The sequence below is a fragment of the Melospiza melodia genome, chromosome 2, assembly GCF_035770615.1.
Source record: "Melospiza melodia melodia isolate bMelMel2 chromosome 2, bMelMel2.pri, whole genome shotgun sequence".
Lineage (NCBI taxonomy): Eukaryota > Metazoa > Chordata > Aves > Passeriformes > Passerellidae > Melospiza > Melospiza melodia.
Window position 1 is genome coordinate 111,169,272 of NC_086195.1, and position 13,807 is coordinate 111,183,078.

General features: G+C 40.7%; 1 protein-coding gene across 1 annotated transcript in view; it reads left to right on the top strand.

Moving 5' to 3' along the window:
• Window positions 1-386: 386 nt before the first annotated feature.
• Window positions 387-13,807, top strand: part of DNAJC3 (DnaJ heat shock protein family (Hsp40) member C3) — a 30,114-nt gene continuing 16,693 nt past the window's right edge. Inside the window, exons 1-4 of the mRNA XM_063149556.1 lie at window positions 387-543; window positions 6,411-6,521; window positions 9,453-9,577; window positions 10,582-10,656. Coding sequence (XP_063005626.1) covers window positions 462-543; window positions 6,411-6,521; window positions 9,453-9,577; window positions 10,582-10,656 — 393 coding nt within the window. The 5' untranslated portion in view covers window positions 387-461. The remainder of the gene's footprint in view (window positions 544-6,410; window positions 6,522-9,452; window positions 9,578-10,581; window positions 10,657-13,807) is intronic.

A 13,807-nucleotide genomic window follows, 5' to 3' on the forward strand; every position in this document is an offset into this window, starting at 1 on the left:
GCTTCTGTGATAAGGCAAGGCTGTATTTCCCAATCCGACTTTCAGTCTCTGTAATTCTCTGGGCAAATCGTTAATTACTTTTCACTCAAGGGATGTCAAGACGAGCAGGGCAGGAGAGGGCAAAGAGACAGGAGATGAAATGTAGACGCAGCCAGACACATGCCCCGTGCGCCTTTCAGCGGGCGGCCGGGGCGGGCCACCACCATCTCTGCTGAGGGCCCCTGCCGGCCGCGCCGCCATGTTGGGTGAGGCGCCGCGCCCGGGCGGGGCCGACGCGCCGGGGCGGGCGCGCTCGCGCCGCTCCCTCACATCCGACGGCGGGCGCCAGGCAGGGGCGGGCGCGCGCGGCGCGGCCAATCAGCGTCGCCCACGACCCTGCCCGGAGGAGCTGGAGCCGCCGCTCGGTTGGGCCCGGCCCGGAGCCGCCACTGTCGGGACCGGGGGCGGCGACGGAGGAGGAGATGGTGTCCCCCGCTGCCTCTGCCGGGCGCTTGGGCTCCGCGCTGCCCTTCCTGCTCGTGCTCCTCGACCTGCAGTACCAGGGTGAGCCGGGCCGGGGTCCCTGTGGGGCTGCGTTGCGAGGGGGGCTGTGCCGTGGCCCGTCGGGGTCGGGCCCTCGGCCGTGGTGGCGGGGGCTGGTCTCCCTTCCTCCGTCCCTCTTGCCGGGGCTGCGCGGTGTCCGCCATGGCGGCGGGGCGCACACCCCACACCCCCCCGCCGGCTCCCCGGGCCCGTGTCGTCTTGAGCGGGGGCATATTTCGGGCAGGGGTGTGAGGAGGGAGGTACGGCGCTGCCAGCTCATCGCTCGGGGCTGTGCCGAGGGGTGCGGAACGAGGGCACGGCCGCTGCCGTGACCTGCTGGGGTTAGTGGGAGATCTTGGGGGCGGCTCGCTGTGTGTGCGCTGCCCGGCCTGCTCCCGGACGGGCTGGGGCTGCCGCCCGCCGCTGCCAGGCCTCGGGTGCCCTGGTGTCCTCGAGTGCAGCTGGGTGACAGCAGTGGCCTTCTGTGCTAGCCGTGAATGTCCCACTCCCGTGTGGATTTCGTGTAGTTCCGAAGTTCAAAGGCTTTTCCAGTTGCCCTTCTCAGCCGCAGCCAGTGTTAGAACCACGCTTAGAGCTTCGCTGAGGCTTTTGATGGTTGCGTTGAATTGGTTCTGTTTTTGTTTTGTTGTTACGGTTTCTGTTGGTTTTTTGTTGGTTTTGTTTCTTTTTTTTTTCACCTCTCACCATTAATATTTAAAGTTCAGCTTATCTGTGCTTTGTGTAGCTTATTTACTTTCATAGTATCCTGCCAGCAACACCTGTGTAGCCAGACTTCTATTCACAGGCTGCTGTTAAGTTTCTAACTGCTGTAGAATGGTGCTTACAGTCAGGGTTTCACCTGAGGGACATTCTTTACCTGCCAGTGGCAGATGGAAGTAGAACTGAAGCTGTCAGTAGTCAGAAAAAGGCTATGGGCTTAAGGAAGATATAGGTTAACATTAATGAAAATTCAGTTGATACACTAAAATAAATAGTTCAGCTGGTCTGGTGGCAACAGGAACAGACTGTGGGAAAGACACCCTGCATTAGACCACGCACTGTGGTGTCAAGTTGCCTTTTTATTTTTTTTTTTTTTTTAATATGCATTCTAGTGCATTAGAAGACAAATAGTAACTTTTGCCAGAGTATACGGTTCCCCCCCCCCCCCCCCCCTTAGAATGTGGTGCTCCTGCTGAGGATTCTTAATTTAGAGCTGCCAACCTATTTCAAGTGTGTGGTTTAATGGCTATTTGGGCTTAGCACATTTCCTGATTTGGGAGACATTGTCTTCAGTTAATAAAGATGTAGAGTACAGTAATAAACTGAGAAATGGTAGTACTGGATCTTAATTACTGAATTCACTAACTTCTTAGTTCAGGAGTTAATTTTTCAGAATGTGTAGAAAATTTTTTGTGGGGGTTATGTTATTTAAGTATCTAGATATTTTTACCCTCACATATATTACTGGTATTTGCGCTCAAAAGGTGCTCATAGTCACATTTAAATTTCTATCTTGATGTCTTGATAATAGAAGTCTGCCTTTTGTCATCTGATTCATGAATCTGGAAGAGTCATTCTGTATTAATTTTGTATCTCACAGTTGATGGCAAGGAATACTATTTATATCTGGCTGGTAAATGCACTTAGTAAAAACGTTTTTGATTCCTCCTCTTCACCTCAATTTGTGATGAATTTGGCTCTGATCCTCTTTTGGGAAGATTCATTCTTCACTGCTGTTTGTCCACACTAATCACAACAAAAAGAGGTGGCTGAGGAAGAATAAAGGAGTGTTGTTCATTTCCCCCCTCTCCTTCCTAGTAGCAGGAGAAAGGAAATGTAATATGGGGAAGAGTAAATGGGCTCTGAGTATACAGAGCCCAGTTAGTTACTGGCAGACCTCAAGCATTAAGTGTTTCTTTTTCTCCCCTCACCTTTTTTCCCCCTAAGTTTGGGAGCTTTTTTGTGCTTTTTTTTCTTGGCCCCAAATACAAAGGCTACTCGAGGGTGAGGCTTTTCTTGTCTGCCGGTCTTTGCTGTGTTTACCAACTTCCTTTGCAAACGGAGGGAGTGAAAACTTGATGGGTGGAAGTTGCACACATCTCTACTGTATGCTCTGAGGCTCCTTGTAAACCTCAGAAATGTTGCTTCTGAAACTCTTGGTGCTTGTTTGTATCTTACTCAGTTCAGTGTAATTCTTGAAAATCATGTTAGCAAATGCACCTAAAGCAAAAACCAAACTGTTGAAAAATAACAGCGAACTTGAGATTTGGGGTCATTCTGATAACAAAAGTGTTGCAAAAGCAGACTCTCCTGACAAGATAAGGCAATCATTAAGTTCCTCTATGGGGAAAAAATAAAGGTTTAGATGAATGCAGTTAGGATTAATGACATGAATGCTGCTGCTTTATCGTTGAAACAACCACCTTTGGTACACAGCAGGAACTAATTCTGTTTATTTTCATAATCTTGTTACTCAGCTTGGGAACAAGATTTAGGAAAAAGTAGGTGGAAATTCTACAGGGGGAATACAGGAATGTGTAGACAAATGCACCATTTTTAAACTGTGCTCAGGTTGCAGGGCTTTCTTGAGTTCTTTGCAGTGTGGATGGGACTGATTATACAGGGATATGATTCAAGTTTGTAGACTTAGGTGCCTACATATTGGCACCAATTACCCTAATAAAACAAAAATCCTGCCAGGAAGTTACAATTTATTTGAAGTGAGTGTATTTAACTGGAAAAACAGGTTAGCTGCACCTGCTTGTCTTCCCTGCACCTTCTGGTTGTTGTTCCTTGAACAATTGTCAGGGCTAGTACCAATTATATGGAAATAGTCTGGGGGTTTGTGTTTGTTTGGTTTCTTTGTGTTGTTTTGGCTTTTTTTTTCTTTCTTTCTTTTTTTTTTTTTTTTTTTTTTTTTTTTTTTTTTTTTTTTTTTTTTTTTTGACTCTTAGACTCTTGCCCCAGACTTGCAAGGACTCCAGGCTCTGAATTTATCCAGAATATTTGACTTGATTTAACAGCTCATGTGCGTGGTTGTTTGAGGCCCAGGGTGAATATTTAACACTTAGGCAGTCTTTAGAAATTATATGCAAATTAAAATACATGAAAGTTTTTAAAAATAAATTTTAAGCTTGCATATCTCTTGGGTGAATTTAGTTTCTGGTGGAGCATGCAGAGCTTCTTGAACTGGGCCTGTAGTATCCAGCTCACCAGTGTGTATCTGCTGTAAGGAGCTCTGTGGGGTGGGGGTTTGGTGTTTTTTTTGCTCCAGCTGAACTTTACTTCTTAGGCTCATTCCCAGAGCAAAGAGTGCATAGGTACCCAAACAGGTTGCAGAGAATTTGAGTCCTTGGACTCCTGTGCTTCTGTTATCAATTTTCAGATGTCTACTGTGGGCTGCTTTATTTAGAGCAATTGTTTGCCTACAGCCAGAAGATGAGTAAGCATAGATTTCTGTGAATAAACAGCTCAAGCATTGGGTCAGTGCCGAGTGTTCCTGAGAAGTTACGGTAAATGTCACTTTTCATCGTGGTTGGGCTGATGGTGCAGGCTGCTCCTGGAGATTCATGCACCAGTTTAGGATGCTCAGCAACTTGCAGAGCTGAGGTTTAATGTATAGTTTAATGTATTTTACAGGGAATCTAGAGGACTTCACAATTTGCTTCTTTATTTATCCATGTGCTCCTGCTTTTATTACTTGTTTGCTATCAGTGGGCACCTTTCTCATTTGTTTGAGAAATTGTCTTCATTATTTTCAAGGGAAAAGATGGCTCTTCCACCTAAGGTATTATGTAACTGTAAAACTGTACTGTACACAACATGTTTGAAAGACACTAAATTGTGTAGGTACATCTTAATGTGGCAAAATGTGTTCTTGGAGCTATCCTGATGTGACTGAATGTAAAACAAGGATGCTTGAGACTGTGGGAATTGAATGCCATATTTGGGTAGATGGAAAGTTCATCAAAGAGCAGTTTATAGCCCAATTCTAGGCTACCACTCCCAGCTGACAAGTTTTGAAAGATTTCAGGTATTTGTGTGTGGGGAAGCAGGAGGGATGAAACTTAAGAGTTTTTAGTTGGTATTAGGTCATGTTAAATACTTCAGTCTGTTTATAGTTTTATACCTGCTTTACTGCTAGCATACTTCCAAAGCCAGGGGAATTTTTGGTGAGGCTTTTTTTCAGTTCTTAGTTTTTTTTATTGTTTCATGTACTTGCTTTGTCATTTTAAAGGGCACTGGACTACTTGATGATTGGAGCTTTAAACTAGTGAAGGGAAATGGGCAAGCAAGAATGTCCTTTTTTGCTGCAAATTCGACACATAAAATGGGAATACATTTTTATATGCCTAGGATTGAGGTTAAAATGAATCATTTAGTAAGATCCTCAAATAATCATTACTGATCATGTAGGCAGTTTTAACTCCATCTACTTAAACAAAAAGTATTCACTGGAAATTTGGGACTTCATGAAGTAATTTCCATTAAATAAAAAAAATTTGCTTTCTGTCATTGTTCTAAAACAAATAATTGAGTTGAGCCCTTGAATCCAGTGTGCTGACTTATTGTCAGTCTTTTAGCAGATAGAACTTTCTCTAGCAGATGTAGAGGGGATTTTGTTCATTTTAGTAGAGACAGCTCAAGGATTTTCTTGTAATGTGGAATTAAAAGAATTATGAGCTGTATCATGGTGTAGAAAGGAAAAAATAAATTAAGGTCCCAGGTGTTGAGAGCTCCTACATCTAAAGTCGTGATGATTTGGTGGTAAGAAATTGCTGTTTGTTCATTACAAATACATTGTGGTTTAACCACCTGTCATTGTGAGAAGTTTGAATATACTTTCCTTCAATCAGTTGTACTGTAACATTTTTATTTGGATTCTAAAAAGCAACTCTGGAATGCTGCTGCATTTTTGTATTTAAAGTGCCTATCTGAATCAGCTCAGTGCAAAACCCAAGTGAAATAAGTTATAAATCATTGGGTTTTAATATAATGTGCTTATCCAGGATTTCAATATGTTGCCTTGCTTAAATCTAGACATAGGGTATCCTCTTAATAAATGAAATTTTTTTCTAGTGTGACAGTTTTTTAATAGTCATAAGCTGGTGGGTAATTTGTAGTGGAATTCTGCCCTGATCTGAAGACTGCAGGAAGCAGGACAAAGGGAAAAGCTGTTGCTGAGTTGATGTACTTACAGCATGTACCTGCACTTGGCTGCTCATTTCTTCTCAATAGTCTTTCCCAGTTGGCTGAGCAGCAGCAATTTATTAGCTTTAAACTCAAACTGGCACTTCAAAGACTTACCACTTTACTATGGTTTTCATGCTACTGGTTAAAGGAAAAAGGATTGAGAATTTTAATTGTTTGTCTAAACTTGCAGTCCTGGAGAAGTTTGCCCTGGAAATTATAAAGATGAGACAAGTGTAGTAGATGAGAAGCCAATCTCTAATGGCCAAACAGTTCTCAGTTAAGTATGAAGTTACCATCAGGGTCATGAATTTTAACTTAGAACCTGTGTGTGTTTGCTGCATGTGTGTGTTACGAGTCCTTTCCAGATGCTTCTGAAATTGACAATCAGAGTATGTTACTGAATGTGTGGGTGTGTATTTGGTGCCTTGTCACAGTGGGGTGCAGGGCAATGTCTTTTGTGCTTTGACACATCCTAATTGGGACATACTGTGAGGTTATTAGACTGCAGGGTGCTTTACAGAATCTCAGAATCCCTTAGGTTGGAAAAGACCTCTGAGATTACCTGAAGTGCAGGAGCATGTCACTTCTGCCTCTGTCAATAATGGTTTGTTCCATGTATTGTATTATCACTGTATGTGTTTGATGTAATCAAAAACTGTTCATTCAGAACCTTCATCTTTTTGTTTTTCTTGAAGGAGCTGAGTGTGGAATAAATGCAGAAGTAGAAAAACAACTTGAAATGGGGAAGAAGTTATTGGCTGCTGGGCAGCTGGCAGATGCTTTGTCTCACTTTCATGCGGCCATAGGTATGTATCTCAGGGAGGTGACTCTTGTACTGAAGTACCTTTGGGTGTCTTCTTCCCACTGTTTGCTTCATGAAATATCCTGCTTTCTTGCAAATTGCATTCCGTGAATCACAGAATTTGGGATATCTTTATACAGCAGTTTGGACAGAAGCCAGCAGAGATGCAGTAGAATATTTATGCTTTGGTTTTGATAAAAGAAAACTGTTAAATTAACTACACGATACATAAACACTTCAGTCACTGTTGTTCTAGAAGCTAGCTGCACGAAAGGAATTATAATTGACTCTGATATTATTTGATGAGGTATTCCCTGTCTGTCTAATCCCATCAAGATCAGGTTTCATCTTTATGATGCTTTTCAAAGTATGAGTATGTCTTTGAAAGGCTGACTTTATCCATGCTTTCTCCTATCCAGTGCTGTAAAAAATTCAATGTTTAAAATAGTCTCTCTCTCTTCTTATTTTTTCTTAATTAAATCTTGAAGTAGGTGGTATCTCAGTGAAACTGATGTTGCAAGTTTGAGATACTGAGTTGGCTGTGGAGAGCAAAATTTTCCCTCTCTTGTAGTCAGATAGTCAGTTTGTTCTTGTTTGGTATTCTGCATTTTCAGCAAACTGAGAAGTTAAATGTTTGCTTTTAAGAATTTTAAAGCAACTTAGCTGATTAAAATCCTTTAATTGAAGCATAGAGACAGCACCAATAAAAAGCAGTGTCCATTAACACTACAGTTTCTTAATTGCATGGTACTGTTTTAAGTTGTTGGACTTTGTTATAACGTGTACAAGTGCATTTTTTCTCTCCGTGAAAAGAATATTGCTAAGATGTTATACATTGATGAGTTGTACTGTTGATACTTTTTAATTTATGCCTTGGTTTAATAGTGAGATGTAAAGGAAACATGGGTTTCTTCTGACTTATTAATATTTTCTTTGCATTCTCCAAGATCAACTTCCCTTATATAGAGAGAATGGAGGAGGAAACTTCCTTTTTTTTCTGTTATGGAAGTTTCTTGTTCCACCTAGAGGCAGTCCGTTACTCCTTGGGTTTGTAAGTCACTGCCAAAGCATTTCTGTGGGGTCAGTGCACAGTTAGTGCTACAGCCTGATTTTTTCCTTTATAACTGCTTGGCAAACTTGGACTTGGACTGATGAGGAGACCAGTTCAGTGTGTGGCTGTGCAGGTCCTGGTGGTGTTGTAGAGGCAGCAGTGCTGTGAGGTGCCTGCATGGGTGAAACCCACTGCTCTGCCAGCTGTGCCAGAGCAGCTTGTAGAAATATGGTGTGACCACCTCATTTGTGACCTTTATGGGATTCTTATTTGGATGCTGATTTTAGCCTGATTGCCTCATTTTCATCAGCCTTCTTTGGATTTTGCCTTTTTGAAAAGATTTTAAGCATGGTTTGCCAACTGTGCTTGTGAGGAGGTAAGAATTCTTTCCTGGCTGTACTGCATAGTTGTAGACTGTGAAGTAAATAGATTTTTCTGTCTTGCCTCAGCCAGTCTATTTTTGTTTTTTTTTTGCAAACATCTGAAATAGATGAGAACTGCTGTCCATATTGCCTCTCTTCAGTTAAATTTTCAACTCTTTCTTCCATCCCAGCTTATGCCTTCTGTCTGGGTGTCAATTGCTGTTCATTACTGTTGCTGGAGTGCTGAGGCAAAACTATGTGTCAGAAAATCATCTGGTGCTGGAATGTGCTTTCTATGTTAGCTTTTTCCTACCTTTTATCCTTTGTGTATTAATCAAGTTCCTTAATTTCAGCTGTCGATTTGTACCTAGCCTTCACCTTTAGGACTCAGTGCTGCCTTTTTTTTAAGGGTATTAACAGTTTAATTTGTTTGATGTTTATAATGCTGACATACAAAGAGGCATACAGCATGGCAGTGCCTATTACATTTCAGCTCTGGAGATTAGCATCTTCACAGCCAAGATACTGTAGAGGAAGAGTGCAGATAGCTTCTTCTTGGTAATGGAGGTGGCCAGCTATGAAACTTTGTTGATGATCATAAGATTTTTGGTGGTGCTATTTCTTCCATTTATTTTGAAGTTCAACCTCAAATGATATGAGGAGGAAAAATACTACTTCTGTTCCTCAGATATGGATGTTCTTGTCTGCAAATTCTGGATTGATTATTATGTTTTTAATAGTATAGTAAAAGGTTTTCTGTATTCAACATTGGGTTACTTTTCCTTGAGAGCCCACAGTACCTGTCACCTGTTTCTGTGAAATAATGCATACCGAAGAATATTAAGAATACTATTTTTGTCTTCAGAGACTGATGTTAGCCTCTGGTACAGGAGTATGTGCTAGCTTGGAGAGTGTTCAAATTGCTGGATCTTGGAATTTTGACCAGGAGACAGCATGGAATGTGTGGGCCCTGAAGTTAGCCTTCATGTTGATAGTGTGTGTGTGTTTGCTGGTGAGAGGGAGTGTTGGTGCCCACTTTATTACTGAGGAAAGAAGTTGCTGATACTTCAATGAATGATATAAGGAGTTAGTGTCTGTGTTGACATTGCACTAACATATTAGTAATTTTGGGAGTATTTGCATGTATCCAATATGGTGATCAGCACCTGGGCTGGAAAATGATGCATTAATGTGCTTTCAAATGTAGGCCTGCAGCTGGAGGTAAAGCATTAGTACCTAGAGGCTGTTCTCCCATATAAAGCTGAAGAACACATGCATATTTGACCCTCACTCTCAATTATTTGGCATTTACAGTATTTGTGTAATCTTTATTGTTAAATAATTAAACTGCATAGAAAATACCTCTTGCATAATGTTGCAAATTTTATGTCTTATTAATGTATACCATTGTTTCCAGGGACTTAAAAGTCAGGTGATTTATTTTTAGTCATTACAGTTCCATTGTACCAGAAATTACAGTAGCTTTGAGATAGTATTCTGATTACTGTTTGTTCATTTGCAGAGGGAGACTCTGAGAACTACATTGCTTATTACAGAAGAGCCACAGTGTACTTAGCCATGGGCAAATCTAAAGCAGCAATTCGTGATTTAAGTAAAGTGGTTGAATTAAAGCAGGACTTCACATCAGTAAGTATTACTGGAACTGAAGATTGTTCAAGTGTGAAAAAAAAAAACTGCTTCAAAGAAGGTTTGGATTTTTTTTCAGACTTTACTCAACAGGAATAGAGAATACATTATCCTCAGAGGGCTTTAAAGTGGGTCAAATAATAGCAATGGTGTATGTGCCTTAATTTGCAACAATGTTGAGTACAGTCTAGACAGTTATTTGAACAACTACTAGTTTAACTAAGTTCATGGATTTATACTAAACATTTCTCTCACTTGTGGTCATTCTGTTCACCAAGGCTTTGCCATTTGGGACAAGAAAGCACACAGATGCCTCTGGGGTTTTTTTGTCTTTATCTGTGTTAGATTTGAGGTATCTGTTCTCCACAGTAACTGTCCTAATCTTATTGCATTCCTGTGTGACTATTGCAAGCTTAGATCTGCTTACCCCTTTCTCCATTCTATGTACTATATGTGAAGACTGCCTTGCTGGTTGGAAACTGATGCTGAAGTCCTCTCCAGCTGATTCTCTTGCCTCTTTTTTGTGGGCAGTGGTATGTCCTGTGTAGTTGACAACAAATGAGCAAATGTTAAAGTCACTGTTGTATGAAAATATTCATATTAGAAATCAAAGTCTTCTAAATCACTGACTTTTTTTTTTTACGTAGCTTCTATTATTCTGAGAGTTTAATTAAATAATTAAATGTGTGAATTGTTTATTATTTGTGCTATGTAATATGTAAGCAGTTATAATCAGGAAAGTGGTGTAAAGTCCCATTCACTTTGATTTGTGAAACTTCTTACATGAGTTCTTTTCATAAAAATTGTCTGCTTTTTGTCCCTCAGTTCTGGTGCAGAGCAGTCCTTTGCCATTGAAGAGGCCTTATAAGAACATTATTAAATCAAAAAGACAAAGAATGGGTGTCTTGATCCCCGTTTCAGCTTGTTAGCTATACTAAAATGAAACTTGTGTTCATACTTTGCTCAATTCCCATTTGTAAATAAAAAGTTATGTTTCCTTTCAGGCAAGATTACAAAGAGGACACTTATTACTTAAGCAAGGAAAATTTGATGAAGCAGAGGATGACTTTAAAAATGTGGTAAGTTGGAGACCAGTGTGGAGCTACATCACTGCTTTTTAAGACTGGCTTCTGAGCCAAGGTCACATCTGAACTCTGATGCTCTATAGAGTATGTGCTATTTAGGCCTGAGTTTGTCTTTCTGTACTTTGCAGGCACAGTAGCTAAGCAACCTTTGTATGAATAAATGACCAGTGAAGTTGCAGTATAGCGATGCAGATGAAATGGAGTGTTGTCTGAAACAAAGGAGCACTTTGGAAAGTGTTTCTTGTGTGTGCCTGATACTTCATGATCTCTGCTTACTGGTAGCTGAAGGGAGCAGCCTACATTCAGAAAATAGTGATGTAGTTGAACTCTGGTTTACAGCACCGTATTGATGTCTCCCGGGGAAGTCACTAGGGGCATCATGGATCAACCTTTGCAGGTTCCTGTCTCTTTTTACCTGTTGCAAAAGAATTGTTGACTGTTAGTTTAGCCACTGAGCAGTTAAATCAGTACATTTCAGTGGCATCCATCTGTCTCCTAATCTGCAGAGTTCTCCATGTTTGTGCATATCTGACAGTACTTTCTCTTCATGATCAGGAATTGTGCAGCTTCCAGCTACAAGCAGTTGGATATTACCCACCTAAAACTCACTTGGGCTATTTTTAGTTTTGATGGGTATTTTGTGCATTTCAGCCCTATACTGCAAAGCTAAACCGATCTAACCCCAGAAAAAAAAGCTCTCAATGAATGTGAATCTAGATTTCCTCTATATTGCACAAAATTCGTGTAAGTATGAGTATACATAAGATACATTCTTCATTCTTGCTTGCTCTTCAAGAGTTGCTAGTTTGAACAGCTGGTGTGTCCCTTTAGTGAAAATAAGAAGAATTTGCAAAGTAACAGATGCTGTCTTGTTGGCTGTCTCTGAAGAGACTGATGAAAAAAGAAGTTGTGTGGTCCAGATTGCAGCTGTTTAATGGAAATCTTACTAGGAAGTGTGGATGACAAAACTGGAGTGGTTGTTCTGTATGTTCTGCAGGACAGCTATGAGGAGTGGCTCTTGCAGGTAGAAGTGCACCAGGCAGTTCTTGTGTCTGTAGCAGAGCTCCAGCAGATCTGCTTATTCTCACGTTGATGTAGCAATGGTACCTCTGGCTGCTTCTTCCTCAGGGAGTTCCTTAGGAGTGTGTGGTCTGAGAGCAGCGCAGCCCCGCTGTCTGCAAAGGTGGGCGGGAGTCGTTCAGCTGGGATTAACTGAGGACACAGCTGCTGCAGTAACACTTATGCAGTGGCAGGGTTGATTGGGAGTCTCTGTGTGCGTCTCTTGGCAGTTACTGTTTCTTGAAGTATTGCTTAATGCTGCATATGGAATTGTTTCTCCAGTCAACTGTAAAATTTCTTTTCCTATTGCCAAACCTGCTGCAAAAATTTATTTGCTGCTTTTGGCCAGTCAAATAGTTACAATACTCAATCAGGCTTTAAGTCTGAAGTAGAACAGAGTTTCTTCCCAGAAGCTAATTTAGGAAACGAGCATATTAGTTCTTAATCTGACTTCTATTTTCCTTTGTTCTATGAACAACATTGTCTGTATACTTAGAGTGATCTGTTTTGAAGAGCATAATTTTCAGTTAAGTACAATACATTCAAGCAAAATGAGTAAATACTAAAGTAGTAATTTGCAATAGGTTAAATTGTTCATGTGTGGAGTGGGTTAAATTGTGCTACATACCTTGAAATCTTTAAGTAAAATACCTGTTTGAGATATTTTCCTTATTTTCTAAATCTTGCAGATTCTCATTCCTTCTCTTGTAGTATATTCCTTGAAAGGGGTCTCAATAGTTTAGGAGATGCAGTCATTTTTGAGGGAGAGAAGGCAAGAAAAATTCAGCCCATCTAAATGGAGGGAAGGATGACAGGTAAACTTTCGCAGCTTGTCAGACCAGTGGCTTTGTGTAGAACTTACAAAAACGTTATAACTATTCATATAAAACAATAAACCTGTCCTTTAATGTGGAAAGAAAATTCATATATTCACATTCTTTCTATATAATTTCATAGTATCAGGAGAAGATTTCATGGTGAGCACCCTAAATATCTTTAAGTGACTGATTGTTGAGCTGTTTGTCTGTATATTCCTGCCCTCTCTGGCATATTGGCACTGACTGCCTTGTGAGGCAGTGCTAGTGTGAGAGCAGGCAGTGGAAATGCCTAGCTGCAAAGGATACAGTATTCCTTTTTGGGAGCTGAGCCTCTTGAGATTCAGCCTTCATGTGTTATTTTTAGCTTTTTTTTTTTTTTGTACTCTGTACTTTCCTGTTGGCTGAAATTAATCATGAGGTTTGGCTAGAGGGCGTGATTCAGACTTATACCTTCATATTAAGCAATACTACACTTCTAGAAACCTCTCCTTTTGGCCTACAGATGAATCAAGCTGATTAAATGTTTTACATGGGTCAGGTTTTCCACATGAAACAAGGAGTAAGCAAAATTCCTGTGGTGATTTTACAAAGTTGTTGCTCATGCTGTATGAATAGTAATTATTTCTCTGCTACAACTTTGCTTTAGTGTTCATATGCTTTAATATCAAGTTCTTTCTGTTTGGGTTAGTGGTTTCTGATTAACAGAAGCCAGCAGGACAGATCTGAGGGTGCATCAACATTCGTGCCCATGAAAGCCCTGGAATGTTTATTTTACCTGTAAGCATGTGATTTTGACTGAAAATAAAAGGGATATTGGTATACTTTCATTGATGGAAGGCCTTCTGGAAAGGTGACAAAAACAATGCAAATCCTGGCAGCCCTGTGTATGTGCCTTTCAGTGTTGTCAGTGACTCTGCTTATGTTCCAGAGGAAATGCTCATAAAAGCATTTGAGTTGGTGAATTCTACAGAAGGTACAGAATTAGAGCAGAACTTCCTCCTTGTCTATTAGAAAGTGAGGAAAGGATGAAATTGTTATATTTCTTTCAAATTCTAGTCTCTTTTAAGACCAGCTGTAACACAGTGCAATTTATTGCAATAAATCCTGTAAATGGAGGTGTCCTAAATAGGCAGTTCTGTCTGCCTTGGAAGAACAAACACTTCAAGGCTCGACACTGAAGGCACTGCTTCTATTTCCACTAGGTGTCAGCCAAGACTAAGAGACTGAGCTCTGTACATCTGCAAATTGCTTTCTCATCTAAACCCTTG